The sequence below is a fragment of the Grampus griseus genome (genome assembly GCF_964374135.1).
Source record: "Grampus griseus genome assembly, chromosome: 5".
Classification (NCBI taxonomy): domain Eukaryota; kingdom Metazoa; phylum Chordata; class Mammalia; order Artiodactyla; family Delphinidae; genus Grampus; species Grampus griseus.
Window position 1 is genome coordinate 82,090,529 of NC_138998.1, and position 17,443 is coordinate 82,107,971.

The following is a 17,443-nucleotide window of genomic DNA, read 5'->3' on the forward strand; positions in this document are numbered from 1 at the left end:
GGAGCCAAGGGAGAGGAGCAAGAGGACCTGAATGCATTTTAAAATTCTGCGACTCAGGGGCTTCCCTGGTGGCGCAGTGGTTGGGCGTCCACCTGCCGATGCAGGGGACACGGGTTCGTGCCCTGGTCCGGGAAGATCCCACATGCCGTGGAGCGGCTGGGCCCGTGAGCCATGGCCGCTGAGCCTGCGCGTCCGGAGCCTGCGCTCCGCAACGGGAGAGGCCACAACAGTGAGAGGCCCGCGTACCGCAAAAAAAAAAAAAAAAAAAAAGAGGCCCTAGGTTCTATTGGGAGCCTAGTTAACAGACTGAGCTGACATATTTAGGCAGTGAATTTGTCTCTGTGCTGGCTGGCTGTTACGTTGATTTGGCCATCAGGCAATTTCCAGAAAAGGAAAACAGCTTGTGGCATGCGAACAGAGCTTTTAATTGGTACCATTTAGTGTAGGATGACCAGGAGCAAGTTTTCTTCATGGTGGCAGGACTGTGTTATTTAGCACCCTTCCAGCTGCTCTGTCCTAACCCCACAGCAGTGGGGTTTGTAACTTGAGGGTGAGGGAAGTTGAATTTAGCTGATGTCTATAGGCCTTTCTGGCCAAGCTCTTCCCTGCTCAGTCCCCTTTCCTCTTCACTTTCTCTTTCACCTTTTTCTCCCCCTGCCTCTCCACCTCCATGCCTCCATTTCCTCTCTCTCTCTCTCTCTCTCTCTCCAGAAATAAAGTCTTTTAATCAGGGGAATTAAACAAGCCTGCCTATCTTGACATTTCTTTATGAAAATGGAGACATTTTTGTGCAACTTTCTAAAAAGGGCCTCCAGACCCCTAATCCCAAGTGGTTACGCCAATCATATTTAGCTCCCTAGCCCTCCCACGTGACAAAATGCACCATCAGCAACACAATCTCTTGGATCTGGTCCAAGGCCTGAAAGTCTCATTGGTGATGTAGTTTGACACTGAACAAGGAAACCATAACTATAAGACAGGGTTTCGAACATGACCTTCGTGAAGAGAACTCCACATAATCTGGGGGAGAAGAGTGACAGTTTCTCGAAGGGAAGCCACGTGTCCTAATAACAACTTTAGTTGAAAGAGTGCTTTGAAGCATGGTCTAATCGATGATTCAGCACTTCAATGGCTGCCCTTCTGACCCCTCTACAACTTGCATGCCCCTCGCCGTGACTCCCACTTTGCTCTAAACCTTTAGCCAGTGACGGAGGAGCGTGATGTATAAACACTCCAGCTTCTTGATTCTTGGTCAGCACAACTTTGAAGTGGGACCTGTGCTGTGCCCAGAGCTCCCTGAGGGATTGAGCTGAGTTGCCATCTGTGGGATGAGACCTGGTGTTGCACCCCAGCTTGGCTCCTTTCTCTGCCAGATCCCATTTTCCCACTCCCCTACCAGTTTTTCCTGAGAACATTTCCTTCCTTAATCATCTTCAAATGACTTTTTGCCTTGGAGTCTGCTTCTATAGAACCTGACCTCAGACAAAGAACATTGTCAAATTATTGAAAAGCCATGTGGTTCTGTTGCTTCTCAAAAGAAAAAAAGAGGTGATCTCCTGCATATTTTAAACTTAAAAAAAAAATCATGCAAACCTCTGTTTTACAGGAAGAGAATTTGAAGGAGAAGAAGAATATCTGGAGATCCTCGGCATCACCAGGGAGCAGTCAGGCAAATACGAGTGCAAAGCTGCCAATGAGGTCTCCTCGGCGGATGTCAAACAAGTCAAGGTCACTGTGAACTGTGAGTATGGCAGGAGCCAGCAGGTGCCACGTGCCCAGGGCCCATCTCCACCTCCAGCGAGCTCTAAAGAGCCTATATCAAAAGAACATTGCATTTCAAGCAGATGCTCCTCTAGTCAGGGATGCACATTTGTACACTGGACATATCCAAGGGCAGGACTTGGCCCTTGAATTTGATAAATCAACTGTACCAACTCTAAATATAACCTATAATGCATTTAACAATGCGCTCTGCCTTTTACTTAGACTACAGAATTAAGAAAACATGATCAGACCGCACTAGCACTTTAGGCCATCACTCTTCTAGTCTTTGTGGAGACCAAGGTCATACCACTTTGGAAAAAAACAACAACTCATAACTGCTTTAACTGGAATTTCCACCTTAATGTGTTGTTTGTCAGAAGAGAATAATTCAAGACTGTATTTTATCCTCCGCTATTGAACTAATTGGCCTTGGGAACAAATTTAAGCCACTGTGGTCAGATACCATGTGTCCCCGGTGGCTACGAGGGATACCTGATGAGTTAATATTGGTTATCTATTTGTCCCAAAGTATGGGCATTAGAAAGGAAGATTTCACTAAGATACATCGGTAAGTGGGCAAACTTTGAACTTCTCAGATGAAAGGATCCTTAGATGTAGTTCAAAAGGATGGGGGGCGGGGGCGGATCCATGTGATGTGTCACCCAGCCAAGGAATAAAGAGAATTCATTTACCTTGTTCGGTGAGGAGTGACTGTCCACATCATTCAGATTCAAGTTCCAGATCACATCATTGTGGCTAGTGACAGGGATAAAAGGATGTCCTGACAGTTCTTCCTTCCTGTGTGTTTAACACAAATACACACACAAATACACACTCTACACATATACTCACGTGTGCACATATAACATACAGACACACATGCACAAAGGCGCACAGACACACATGCACATACATCTTAACCCATGTTTGAAAATATGCTTTGGATGGTTGTAAGTTACTTTCCATTATTTTAAGCCTTCCATGGAGTTAAACTGTGTGCCAGTGATACTGTATAAAGTCCCTAGCAAGGTAGATATAATTGACTCCATTTTAAAGTTTGAAACACTAGAGCCCTAGGAGGTATAATTGCCTTTCCAAAATGACACAGAAAGCAAGAGTAAGAAAAGGGATGCAGACTCCAGCCTGTTTGATTCTAAAGCCCATGCTCTCAGGAGAAAGAGAAAGAGAAGTTTTCGATTCTTCGTACCTACTATGTGCAGCACTGATTAAGGGATTTACATTTGTCATTTAATCCTCACAGTAAACTCATGAGATCATCTTTAGTCTGACTTTAAAAATTTGGAAACTGAGGCGCAAAGAGCTGAGGAAACTTGTCTTACGTGACCCGGTCAATGCTGGACTGCACTATTTCCTGTGGTCTTGCTCCAGCCTGGCAGCCTTCTGAAACAGAAAGCGAAATCCCCTTCACACCCGACCTAGAAGAATCTAACAGATAGGATTCTGCTGTAGCATTTATGGCACTCATTTCCAAGAACAAGGGGATGCATTTGATGAGATCCGAAGTGCTTTTATCCTGAAGTGCGATTTTTTAAGTAATAGAGTTTTGAAATGCCAGTATTACTATTCTTTTCCAGTTCTGGATGTGTTTCAAAGATACGTTAATGATCCCAGTGTTATAAAATGCTTTAGGACCTTTTTTTCACATGAAAGGCAATTTCCCTCGGTGTTTATATAAGTTTATAATTAGGTTAGTTAGCTTTTTTTTATGTACACACAGCCATGCCATCATCTACCACCTCTTCTCTGACTTCTGGAGTTAAGATTTTATTTTCTCTTAATCGACCTTCATCTTCATTAGATTTCTGAAAGTCCAATCATGGAGTACATAGAAAATATTTATGCTTCCATTGTGTGAGACGTCAAAGCGGTCCGCATTGCAGATGGTTCCCAAGATCAAAGCCAGCCGCCTGGGTCCTATTATTATTAGCACAATTATTCTGACATTGCTCCTTCTTGACTCTCCCCAAAGTGTAACTTAGAACAGAAGAAACTACTGATAATTTTCAAGAAAAGCCTTTTATAAAAATGTGAGCTTTTCCTCGCGATGAGTGAACCACAGAAGAATATGGACAGAGACTCAAGATTCTAAAATGACGTCATAACAAATTACATAGGAAACTCTAATGAGCTTAGTCAGACAGTCTGTCCTAACCAGCAGCATCTAGCACATACCTGACCTTGTAAAAATTGCTCAGTAAATGTTTACTGAATGAATAGGTGAAAGACTAACAGATAAACTCTGCTCTTGTAACATTTCTCCAAACTTTGCAAATTGATGTATGCCACAAATCAGGAAGCATGTTCTAAATCAATGCCCTTTGGAATCACCTTTTTATCAACGCTTCATAAGCTTTGTTTCTATTATATTAAAACAACTAGCCATTGCACCTGTTGTCCTATTCAAACAATTCACCCTACTTAAATGTAATTGTATCAAGTAGATGTAGTCTCCAAGATTAAATTATAGAACCAGGTCTGGCCAGCAAAACTCATGCAAACTGAGAAATTTCCAGTTTGTCACTTCATATAAGCCTGCCTACTATGAAAAGGCCCCATTATTTAAGCTGATTCCTCTTCCTTTTCAAGACACAAGGTTTGGAATTAGGTCAGGGGATCAGGATGGCTAAGATAATTAATGGCTGAATAGATTATCATAATGAACAGATCCACAATACCACTAAAAAAAAAAAAAAAAAAAAATCCCAGTGCTGGTTATTTTCTCCTGCTAGCATCTCATTGACTCATTTACTCATTTGCTGACAGATATTTGTCCCAGGGCACTGAGAAGCTAGAGCAGTAAACAAGAGAGACAGAACAGTTCTTCCTGTTTAGCCTGCAAGCTGGATTCTGCAGTCTCTCCTTTTTATTTCTCTTGGGTAATCCTTCTCCACAGTTGGTCTACAGTACTGTGCATAACCATTTGACATGAAAAATCTATTTTCTAAGTGGTAGGATGTCCTGGAGCTTACAGAAGCTAAATTATTGACCCGAAATCTCCTCAACTAAATAAGCTTAGTAAAATTTTGTACAATAGGCAGGACTTCTGTTTTCTTGTATCTTACAGGATAGTTGCTAATTTCTTCCAGATTCCAGCCCTAGGGACAAGTTTCCTTTCATTTACAGGTTCTAGGTGTAATCCCTCAATATCAGTTCTCATAGTGCATTAAAAGTAGCTACTTCTGGGTTTGTCTCATTCTAGTGCCCAGTATCCCAAGCATAATGTCTAGTGCATAGTAAGTGTTCAGTTAGTGAGGACTTAATTTTATTTGGACTCTTCTTATACTGGACACTTTTCCTATTCCTGGAGAAATTCTCCTCAAAAGCTGCCCCCAGCTCTCAAGCCTACCCCCAAACCCCACTGACCAGCTAATATTTCTGCCTTCAGCTTTCCCACAGCTCTCTCTCCAACTAGGTTCACATTGTCACGCTTTATTACTTGTTTTCCTCTTCTCATCTCCCTTTCAACTCAGCTCTGCCTCCACCCTGGTGTCCAGAGCTAACCAACCCAACATATATGCTGGGGGACATCGGACTCTGGCATTTCTAAAGCTTGCCCTTACATTTGAGAGCCATTTATTTAGAGGAAGCAGAGGTTACCTACCATAGATTCCACAGTTGGGACTGGAGACATCTGTTGTCTCCAGATAATATTACTGTATCTTAACTGGACTTTTCAGTACTTTGATTCCAAAATCACCTTGAGGAAAATAATGGCTCAATATGGAACCAAACTGGCTACGTTCTCTAACTATTCATGACTACACCTCTCCATTCTCCATGCCAACCTTTAGTTTACTCTTACATCTTTATTGATGATATCAATAAAGACACATGCTAATGTTTATGAATCTATTATGGGATCATCAGAGGAACTATTCAATAAGAATCCAGAGTACTGCGATTTGCTACTATAACTTTGCAATGTGTACAAGAACCATCATTTTCTGAGTATCTCCAGAGTACCAAGACTCTATTAGAAATTTTGTATGATTCACCGAAATCATCACACCAACAGTGGCCAACCAAGGAAAGAGACATATGGGGCCCAGCCTGCCCCAGTAGGAGGAGTATTTACTTTATCACTAACATCGTTTGGTATGTTTGGTTTAGTATTGCTGGTACATGGTGATTTTTTTTTTAAAAGACAACTTTTAGTTAGGTTTATTATTGTTTTTAAATTCTCTGGATACAATGCCTTTCTTATTGCCTGTGTTCTCTGCCTCCACCCCGTCGGTCCACCATCACACACTAACCCAGGAGATAATCAAATCATCTCCGTGCAGAGGACAAAAACAAAGCTCAGAGAATGTAAGCATTCTCTGCCACAAAATCAAAGAACCTGTGAGTGGGAGAGTTGAAACTCTGTCCAGGTCTAATCCCAAAGCCCTCTTTCCTTCCGAGATACCATGTGAGTAATAGTAATAAAAAATAATAAATGTAATCACTTCAGGTGTTAAATGTGCTCTGATATATGAGATTTCATTTGACCTTTATATCAAACCTGTGAGACAGGTAGGCAAGGCCTTATCACCTACATTCAAAGGTGAGGGACTCCAAGAAGTTAACACGTCACCTTCAAGAGGTGACAACGTAAGTGGCACAGGCAAAAATTGAGCCCACATCTCCTGATTTCTAATATGGGTTCATGTCCACTATGCCAGTGCACGTTGTGCCATCTTGGGTACCTTTTAATAGCAGAAATACGTAACATTTGCCTTTTAAACTACCAGCATACTCCCCTAAATGTTGTTTTCCCTTATTAGGAATTAATTTCTCTCTAAAGGAACTCACTCAAATGGAAACACAGGGAGATTCAGAGCATGGGCTTCAGAACATGGGTTCCAATATAGACTCCGTCAAATGCTGGCTATGTGAATTTGCACAATTTACTAACCCTCTGCAAATCTGTCTTCTCATTCATAATATGGGGTTAATAATCCTTGTTTCCTAGGGTTACCGTTTGGATGAAAGAATAAATAAAGCCTAGTAGAGTGCTGACACATGGTAAATGTCTATATATTGAATCTTTTATTAAGAATTTTTTCCTTTATACTATTATTCCAAACATTAGGAAGATTAAATGAATGATATTCTGTTTGCTAGGTCACTGTCATTGTTATCCTATTCATTCTAATTGAAAGAGTCTTATTATTGGTGATATAAGAAGAAAGCCCTTAATATTTTCAGAACCCAGAATTTTGAAGTAATAAGAACTGGAAGAGTCCTCTGACAATTGTAAGCTATTGCAAAGTCACGTAAAGAATAACAATGGACCTCTGTATAGCATTTTTATTAAGCCACATTTTAATTATAACCATATTTTGAGCAAGGACATCTATTATTTTAACTCTACTAGGCATGCCACAATACGATTTATAATAACTTTTCTTAGCCTCACCTATGCAGAATTCATTACAAATGAATTTTGAAATGTTCATTCCAATAAGCTGTGGGACAGACCTGCACCACTGTGTCATTTGAGAAATACTGGAAATAATGAACGCTTCATACATTTATCATTATCTGTGACTATACCTTGGTACGAGAAACTTCCCAGATTTTCAAGGAAAGGAGCAAGTGTTTGGTCTTTGTAATTGACCAGCGTCATCCTGCCCCAAGATCAATGCATTTGAAAGTGTTCAACCCTAGCTCACTGTCATCCTTCCCATGCGGTCATCTCTGAGGTGCTAATAAATAGTACTACTTAGTTATTCAGGTTCTGAACAAAATGAGAAATAAGTAAAGGAGACATACACGAGGCCCAGTTGACCCCATTGTCAGAGATCAAGATGGTTAGAGGTAGCAGCTTAGTGTAGCCAACCTACCTTCCCAATCATGGCAGCCCTGGATGGAGACAGGCCTGCCCACATGAGAGCAGGAAGGAAAGAGCCCACGTAAGACATCAGTGTGGAGAACTAGAGGAGAACCTCTGCTCCCTGACAGAAGTTTGGTCCCAGCAGGAAGAAAGGGGAGAGATGAAGCAAACAAACCGAGTTTGCTCTTCCCTAATTTTTCAGTTAGAAAAATCACCCCCTGGGTTCCAGAGCAAGGAGGTTTAATAAATAAGCTCCCACCACATAGAAGGAAGCATCTAGAGTGAGGAAGGACTCACCCATAAAACTGTACAGCTGGGACTTGTGTTCCTGGTCCCATGGCGGAAGGGCTAGAAGACCGCCACCATGGATTATTATGTTGAAGTGCCCCACCTATGAGCCCCAGAGGTAGAGGTGATGGAAAATGTGGAGTCTGGCCCAGATTGGACCTGGTTTAGAAAAGTGGTGGTTATCATTAAGGATTTGTCAGTCTTAAGCATGTGGCTCCAGAAACTCACAAACACTGTTTAAAATTCATTTTACAAATTGAACAAACCAATTGAATCACAAGCAAGATCGTCCCTCTTGCCAACGTGCTACAGATGGTAGAGTCATTGGCAGTTTAAGAGCCTAGCCTAATACAGTGAAGAGGTGAAGACGGGAAACGAACATTTATTCAGTGGATGGCATCACTTAGATGCCCACGCTGGAAACATGGGTGTGATCCTTGACACTCCTCCTTCTCTCCCTCACTGTTCACATCTAATCTTGTCGATTCTGAGGCTCATATCTCTCAATCTCAAATCTGTTCATTCCCTTCCAGCCCCTTTATCAAAGACCTGGTGCAGGCTATCTCTGGGTTCCTTCAGCAGTCTCCAAATGGACCTCCCTGACTCTGGTTCCAGCATTTTATAGATGAGGAAATTGAGACGCTGTGACTCTAGACGAAGTACTGAGCTCTCTAATGATGAATGATAGTGAAGGACATAGACTGGATTTGAGCTCAGGTCTATCAAACTTTAAATCCAAGTTCTTGACCTCTACTCCATACCCCATCTCTATACAAATAGCTCCCCCATCCACAACACTACCACTAATCATTGCATTAACCATTGAACTAATGTGCTCTAATGATCTATATAACCAATCATAGAATGAAAGGATTTAAAATGGAAACTTGGTGATCATTTTAAGCTAACTTCTTCTTTTAAAGGATGAGAAAGAAAAAGCTCAAACTGGTACAGACACTTGTCCAGGCCACAATTCTGGTTAATAGTCAAAATCAGACCTATGGTGTGCTGTTTCTGACTTCTAGTCCTGACTCCCAACCCATGTATTAGATAAATGAGTTACAATTTTGAATTTAGCAGTTTAAGGGTTAAGGGCTAAAGGAGTTATGGGTATAAAAATACACTTGGGTCCTAATGCTACCAACTGCCCATTTGTGAAGAATGGGCCATTTTGACTAGAATTGGTTTGGTGTGGGGGTTTTTTGCGGGGGGTGGCCACGCCGTGAGGCATGCGGGATCTTACTTCCCTGACCAGGGAATGAACCCGTGCCCCCTGCAGTGGAAGCACAGAGTCTTACCCACTGGACTGCCAGGGAAGTCCCCTAGAATTGGTATTTTTTAAGTTGGAAGGGATGCTATATAGATCGTTAATGTGTGGTGCCTTCATTTTATAGATAATAAAACCAAGGCTCAGAAAGATAAAGTGTGTGATGGCAAGTCCACACAACCAAACAGAAACTAAATTCCAGAGCTCCTAGTTTCCAGTCGAGGGTTCTTTCCACTCATCTTGTTGCCTTTTTCCGTCTAAACAAAAACGAGCAGCTAAGTCTAAAGCAAAACAGCCACCCACGCTGGCTCATGTTTACACACGGGCTGGTGGTGGTATCCAAATGTACCCTAACTCCCCTTCTCTGGGACAGTGATTTAAAGATGTCCAAGCTGATGTGAAAATCAAATGGGGGAGAAAATTGCAGACGAACCTGATGACGCTTTTGTACATCCTTTTTAACTAGGAGGATCCAGGTCTTCCACAGGTAGAAAACTTGGAAAATAGCTTTTGAATATGAAGACAAAAACCCAAAAATAAGTGAGCTGAACCAGGTGCTGAAGAGCCGAGATGTCAATGAATTTCGTATATTAGAGTTCACTTCACTAATTTACCTAAATAAGCTTTTTCCTTTATAAAATATAAACAGATGGTTTGGGTCTATTGTGTCCATGTACACACAGCCAAGTTGCTGTTTTCTGGCAAATAACCTTTGAACAGAAGTCTTTTTCTCCTTGAGGGCCATAACCTGCACAGACACAGCATCATCAAGCCCAAAGCTCAAGTTTACCATTGTCGCTCAGTCCTGTGGACCTGTAAACACTTGTTCCACTTTCCATGGGATTGTTTGAAAGAATCATGGCAAATTAGAATGTGTTTCTGAGCTCATTTCAAGCCCATTACAGTTTTATAGACTCAGTCCTAAGCTGAAAAAAAATCAAGTGCACAACGACCAGAGAGAGCAGAAGACTGGTACCCCAGGAAGGTGTTTATGCACCACGATAGACTTCAAACTGCACCCTCACACATAAAAGCAAAATTGACCTGAGTCATAGCAGTAAGGGAGCACAGAGGAGGGAAAAAAGTATAACAATCATCTGACATTAGTTTGTTTTCCTGGATTGCTGCAACAATATCAGGCTAAGCCTGGCTGACAGGACTTTGGTTCTCTATTATTTTCATCAGCTTTCTTACTGCCGTCTCCAAAGGTAACAATAATGATAACGATGATGGTGAAAAAGAAAAGTGCTCAAATTATACACTTAAAATCCCAAGTCCTTTAGTATTACCACTCAATTTATGAAAAGCAATAAAACTATGCAAGCATTATAACCTATGATTGGAATAACGAATGGTCTCTTGGAAGAGGGAAAAAGCTATCCTAGGTTTCATTTCCATAAAGCCCCGTTAAGTGTCCCGTTGAAGTAAACCAAGTCTACAGTTTCATGAATCTCTTATTTCTATTTAGTTTTCTAGTGATCCGTGCCATTCAGTGGATCACATAATTCTTGTACATGGAGCTTTGAGACCATTCCTGTCCTACCTCTCTGCAATCAGATTGTCCTTCCTCATTCCTTCTTGTGTGGAAACTCTGGAGCATCGTCCAAAGTTCATGTAAACTGTGTGTCTGTCCTTCCTACAGATCCTCCCACTATCACGGAATCCAAGAGCAACGAAGCCACCACCGGGCGGAAAGCTTCTCTCAAATGTGAGGCCTCGGCAGTGCCTGCACCTGACTTTGAGTGGTACCGGGACGACACCAGGTATGTGCCAAACCTGCTGCACCTCCACTGCTCCGCCAGGTCTCCCCTGCTCAGCAAGGGAAACCAGAAGCCCTAATGACAAAGCCAAGTCCGGCTGTAATTAGGTAGGCCTATCCGATTAGACTCTTTATTTTCCAAGGTTTTTTACCAAGTGCTTTGGGGCTGTAGCTCTTTTTGTTGTTGTTCTGCGGTACGCGGGCCTTTCACTGGTGTGGCCTCTCCTGTTGCGGGGCACAGACTCCGGACACGCAGCCTCAGCGGCCATGGCTTACGGGCCCAGCTGCTCCGCGGCATGTGGGATCCTCCCGGACCGGGGCGCGAACCCGTGTCCTCTGCATCGGCAGGCAGACTCTCAACCACTGCGCCAACAGGGAAGCCCCGGGGCTGTAGCTCTTAAACTGAACCCCAAAGCACTCAGGTTATGTACATAGGGTGAGGCAGGTGGTTCGGCAGTAGTGTCCACCTGCGTGTCTTTCTCTCCTAGAGCAGAAACCAAAGCCTGATGAAACTCATCCATTCCCGAGTCTTCTCCATCAATGGACTTTGATTCTGATACTATGGGATTGCATGATTAAAATGAGGAATTGAGCAGTAACAACAAGCTCTGCCTACTTCCTTTCTCTCCTTTTTCGCCAATATAATGATGAAAAAGAAATTACTATACCAAGTCTTCATCAGTGTTTCTCTTTACTCTTCTGTCTTTGAACCCTTAGGATAAACAATGCCAATGGCCTTGAGATTAAGAGCACGGAGGGCCAGTCCTCCCTGACGGTGACCAACGTCACTGAAGAGCACTATGGCAACTACACCTGCGTGGCTGCCAACAATCTGGGGGTCACCAACGCCAGCCTCGTACTTTTCAGTAAGTATGCCAAAGCAGGGAGCTGCCTGGGAGACCAAGTCGATGGAGTTCTCCTGTGGAAAACTCGAAAATCATTCCCATATCTTTTAAAGGTAAACTTAAACAAAAATCAGTGTATAGCCACTGAAACAAAAACACAGGTTCACAATCCCTCTGCGTAAAATGAGATTTACAAGTGAATACCTCTCCTCTGTATTCCCTGGTGTGCTTTTGATAACTGCCTTGTTTTTTTGTTTGTTTTCTTAGTTTAGTTTTTTTTTTTTCTTTTTTTCCTGGTTGGTTAAACTGTAAGACTATTCAGAGAACAAACATCTCTTTGGGGATGGTCTCTTTAAGGAGCAGAGATGGTGTAAGATCATGGAAAGTGGATGACACTTAAAAAATGGCAGTGATGGGAGTGATTGAGGGAGAAATATTCAGTGAGGATGAATAAGGTGCTGGGAGAAGGGAGAGGCTGTAAAAAGAAAGTGTATTTTTAACAACACAAGAGGAAGAGTGGAATGAATGATTAAAACATAATCTAAAAAAAAAAAAAAAAACATAATCTAAAATCTAAGGGAGGAAAAACGTTGCAGAAAGGTTTCCATATGACAGCAGGAAACATTACTTGTCTGATATATTTTTGGAAGAGAGATGGGATGGTGAGAGAGAGGACCAAAGCTGCTTCTGCTGGAGACCAAAGAAGGTCCTCAAGGCAGACTAAGGAAGGACAGGTGATTTTAAGTTATTGGTATTAATAAGAAAGCCCACCTTAGAGCCTTTCCCTTGAGCGGCATGTTGTAGTCAGATACCTGACCCCCTGCCTTGTTGGTCCGGCAGCTATGAGCACAGAGTCAAATGCCTCCTGAGAAACAGAGGTACGATGGGTGAGATCAGGGGAAATGATGACACTTAGAATAGGAAAATGTTTATCAGAATAAGTAAAACAAACAAAAGTGATAGCATGTGCTGGGGTAGACAGTTCATTTGGACTAAAAGAGAAAGTCCAACAAATTTATTATTTTGAAATAATAAGCCACTAGGAATTTGTTTTTTGTTGTTGTTGTTGTTGTTTTTCTGCACAGGCTGAATTGGAAAATTTAGAAATACTATGACCAGGATAAATGTCTCCATCTTGCTTTATTCAGTTTAGATGAGCCTTCAAGAGAAAAGTTTTTAGGAGAAAAATCAATTTAAGTGATAGTTCCCTCAAAACGTAGTATTAAAGCCATTTTACAACTGCTCAAGATCCAATCCACTTATTTAAAAAAAACACCACAAACTATTCTAAATTCGGCCTTCAGTTTCTCATTCATAACTCCCGTTGACTTCAGTCTGTACATGTGATGGGATACAGCTATGCTACAAATGCTGCATCATTATGAAGTTTAAAATCCATATCCCTGTTGACTTGTCTCCAAAGACCAAACATCAGTGCTCTTTACTTAAGCTAGAGACATCGATATCTCAGAACACTTGAGAAGATATTTATTAAGAAATGTACTTACCTGTTTCGTTCTTGACGTTAGGGATTCCATACATAGGGGGGAAAAGAGCCTCAACTATGAATTTGAGATTCCGACAAATCTAAGGTGAGCTGATTAAGCAGAACAACATACACTTAACAAGAGGTTTTGTAGGGATTGGAAAAGAGAAAATGGGATAATTGGATTAGTTAGAGAAAGTGAGCAACTATAAATTTGCATTAAAGTATGCAAATTTTCTTCTCTTGTTATCCCACCCAGAAAAAGGACTGTGCTAATGATATTTTTCAAATAATAAATACAATGATACCCATAGACTGAGAGAGAGGATGGGGAAGAAGGATAGAAGGATGGAGTAGGCTCTATGATAGCCTATTTTTCACAGGTGTGAAAGGAAGAAAGAGACAGAGAGAGAGAGAAAGGGAGGAAGAGGGGGAAAGGAAACATTTGAGGAAGAGAGGAAGAGCATGGACTAGGTCAAAAATAATAGAGATACTGCTGGTCTGCTGGTGGTGATGAAAGGTGATCTCAAGCCCTGAAATACCATGGTCCTGTTCACAAAAGTCCACTTCAAGTACGCAACCCAGTAAGACTAAGAAATGTCAAGAATCTTAGAGAACTTCTGTTTGTAAACTAAGAATCAAGAAATTGGGCAAGTATATTATGGTCATATTGCCCTTGATGATTTCATAGAAGTTACCCTCATTATACCTCTGAGAAGAGTACAGGGCTGTGATTAATGATGTGCTACTTCGGTGGGCCCTCTTCGAGGCAGCCTGCACTGGCACCAGCTCTGCACGCCGCCGCAGGCAGAGGAGAGGAAGCACATGCCTCAGCGTTCGGCTTAGAATTGATTTCCCACCTGACGGGAAAGTTAGGAGGCGTGATACCTACAGAAGAATAGAATGCAAAAGGTCACTGGGCTTTGAGGGGAAAAGAAGCCATTAAAATTGTCAAACATTAGTGAATCTACTGTCATCCTGTTTCTTTGACATTTTAAGGAGGAAGCTCTGCTCCTTGTGTAACAGGAATGGCAATTCCACCACAACTGCCTTGCCACCATGAATTGGGTTTGGGAGATGTGGAGTTACAGCCTTCATAGCTGGATCTTTAAGAATAAGGCTCTGTTGTAACCAATTTACACAGGTAAAAGGTTGGGAGGAGAGCACACACAAGGGAGAGGAAGAGAAAGAAATGAAGAAAAAGAAAGTACGTGTGTGAACAGATTGCCCATCACTTAGATTCAAAGTAGATGGGTTTATTGGGAAGAAGGAAGACACTGCTGGTGGCGGTACTTTTCCACAGAACAGGGTCAGGAGGGGAGAGATGCTTGGGAGGGGCGGCCATGGCCAGCACCCGTGACAGAGAGCATTATGTGGGCAGCGGGATGCTCTGCTGACCCAGCCGGTCCAAAGCAGACGAGCCAGCTGGTGAGCTGCTGCCAGCCAGAGGCAGCAGCAGGTAGAAACCCAGAGCCGGAGCCCCTGAAGAGTTCATGATTATCCATCTTCACTGGTGCATCAGCACATTTTCCATGTCCACCGCAGTGACGTGCTGACTTTGTACAGTGTCAGTTTGCGGTCACTGATACATCTTGTCCTCCATCACATACATACATATGCTTCTTCACTCTCTATTCAAATATTATCTTCAAAGGGGTCAAAATGGGGGCTTCCCTGGTGGCGCAGTGGTTGAGAGTCTGCCTGCTGATGCAGGGGACACGGGTTCGTGCCCCGGTCCGGGAAGATCCCACATGCCGCGGAGCGGCTGGGCCCGTGAGCCGTGGCCGCTGAGCCTGCACGTCCGGAGCCTGTGCTCTGCAACGGGAGAAGCCACAACAGTGAGAGACCCGCGTACCGCAAAAAAAAAAAAAAAAAAAGTGTCAAAATAATTGAATGAGAGTGCAAGAATACCTTGTATTCATAGTCATTTTTCCTAAGCCAATGGAAGCATTCCTTTCTCATTTGTCTTGTCCTCCACACGTTCTAGTATTCTGTTTATTAAGGATCCATTCCCTTAGCCTATATATCCAAGTAATGCCTTTTATATCTTTTTTCCATCCTTGGCAAAGTGTTACATTATATCGTTTCTCTGTACACATTAATCCATGGTACAATGTATACAGTCAAGGATTCCGCTCCTTAGTTTTTGTAAGATGTGGGAACATGTATCACATGGGTGAAGACTTGGACTTCTGCATTGTCAGCATGTGTAACATAACAGAGTCCGTGTATCCACACTGGTGACTGCAAGGCATCCGCAAAGGAAACCTTATCTTGTTTTATTGCTTGCACTGAGTTATTTTTAAAGCAACAGGTAGGGAGGAAGAATAAGGGAGATGATTTTAACGTCATCACTTCTTATCAAGTGAGTATGTACAAGGTACTCTGCACATGTGCCAAACACTTAACATATGTGATCTCATTTAATCATCAGGACAGCCTTATTAGGCACTCGTATTTCTCCATTATACAAAGAGGTTAAGTAACTAGTGCAACTAAGTAAGGCTGCTGGGATTTAAATTCGGGTAATCTCCTTCCAGAGTCCAGGCTGTAAACCAACACGTTATCTAGATTTGTGTATGTAGGGAAAATGTTAGGACATGTATCTTTGGTAGTTTGGAGGTGAAAAGACATCTAACTTCTTCCTCCTTTTTTCACTTAATGATATTTTTCACTGACTAAATATTGTTATATTCCTTCCCACCGAGGGACACTACTTCCACCACCTCCCACTTCCATTTCCATTAACCCTCACCAGCCTGAGTCCACTAGATTAGTGAGACCGTTGGTTCATCTTTGGCACATTGAGATTTTGAGCAGAGAGTCCAGCCTACTGCTCAGCTTTTGACCCTAGGCATGTCAAAAGAAGGCATTCGTGGGCTTCCCTGGTGGCGCAGTGGTTGAGAGTCCGCCTGCCGATGCAGGGGACACGGGTTCGTGCCCCGGTCTGGGAAGATCCCACATGCCGTGGAGCGGCTGGGCCCGTGAGCCATGGCCGTTGAGCCTGTGCGTCCGGAGCCTGTGCTCTGCAACGGGAGAGGCCACAACAGTGAGAGGCCCACATACTGGAAAAAAAAAAAAGAAGGCATTCGTCATGTTAAAGGACAGTCCTACTGATCAGTTACCTTCTACTTTAGAGAAATGTGTGGATCGGTAAGGTATTTTGAGGCTACTGAGTACAAAAGAATAAAAATACAAAGAAACCTACACTGAGCCATACCACATCTGTGTGTAGGAGGTTTTAAAATTTTCTTTTTAATTCTGAAAGATCATTGACCTGTAAACCTAACTTGATTACATTTTAAGAACAACCTAAGCAACCCAGCACTGGAGAGAGCCCTTAAAATCAGGGCCTCCCTGCTTCTTCAGAAGTCATTTTAAGTGATTACCTTTGAGGCCCAGCACTTAAATATACACCACGTGATGATGCTAGTTAAGACTTGGCAAAGCCTCTTAACCAGCTACTACTGGATGCCGTGTAATAAAGCAATTCGAGCAGCTATTTGAACACTATCTATATGTAGTTTGAAAGCCCTCCTTCTGAGGGCTCTCTGTGGATACAGTAGGAAATAGATGGGCACCAGAACTAGTTTTAGATTTAAGAGTGTAGGCATGGAATACACCTACTTCCAGAGAGACCATTGACCATATCCAATACCCACTGGAAAATAAAAGAAAATCATATCTGAGTTAATAAATTACCTCTCTCTGTACACCCTACTCTCAACCCCAGCTTTTGTCATTTAGGTGCTTTTAATTCAGAGGGGTTTCTTTCAAAGTGTTACCTCCAGTTTAACTGTTTTTTGTGGTGTCCGAGCAGAATCAGCCAATAACACCCTCCACCCCATTTAGCAGATAAGAAACCAAAGCTCAGACTTAAGACTTACCAAGGGCCACAGCAGATCCTATTGGGGTAAACCTTGCATTCTGTTCTTAAAACCTCCCAATCAATCGATAAGCTATGTTGACCTCCTCAAATACTAGCAGGAAAAAGAGCACAGAGCACCAAGGTTCCTGCTCTCCCCTACGTTTAAATGTTAAAAGCCGGAGATTTCTTTTTCACTTTAAGTGGTATTTACTTCACTTTACAGTCTTACAGGAGCCCATAAACCCTGGCATAAACTACAAAATACAGCAAAATGATGGTGGAAGAATAAGGATAAAAAGCTAGGATGGGGAAGCATCTAAGAAATGATAA

The 17,443-nt window shown here is 42.4% G+C and overlaps 1 protein-coding gene across 2 annotated transcripts in view; it reads left to right on the plus strand.

Annotated features, from left to right (window-relative positions):
- LSAMP (limbic system associated membrane protein) overlaps nucleotides 1-17,443 on the plus strand; it is a gene marked incomplete at its 3' end in the record, with an annotated part of 648,619 nt that overhangs the window by 605,005 nt on the left and 26,171 nt on the right. For both annotated transcript variants that reach the window (XM_082655043.1, XM_082655044.1), the window contains exons 4-6: nucleotides 1,607-1,741; nucleotides 10,798-10,918; nucleotides 11,632-11,780. In XM_082655043.1, coding sequence (XP_082511169.1) covers nucleotides 1,607-1,741; nucleotides 10,798-10,918; nucleotides 11,632-11,780 — 405 coding nt within the window. The remainder of the gene's footprint in view (nucleotides 1-1,606; nucleotides 1,742-10,797; nucleotides 10,919-11,631; nucleotides 11,781-17,443) is intronic.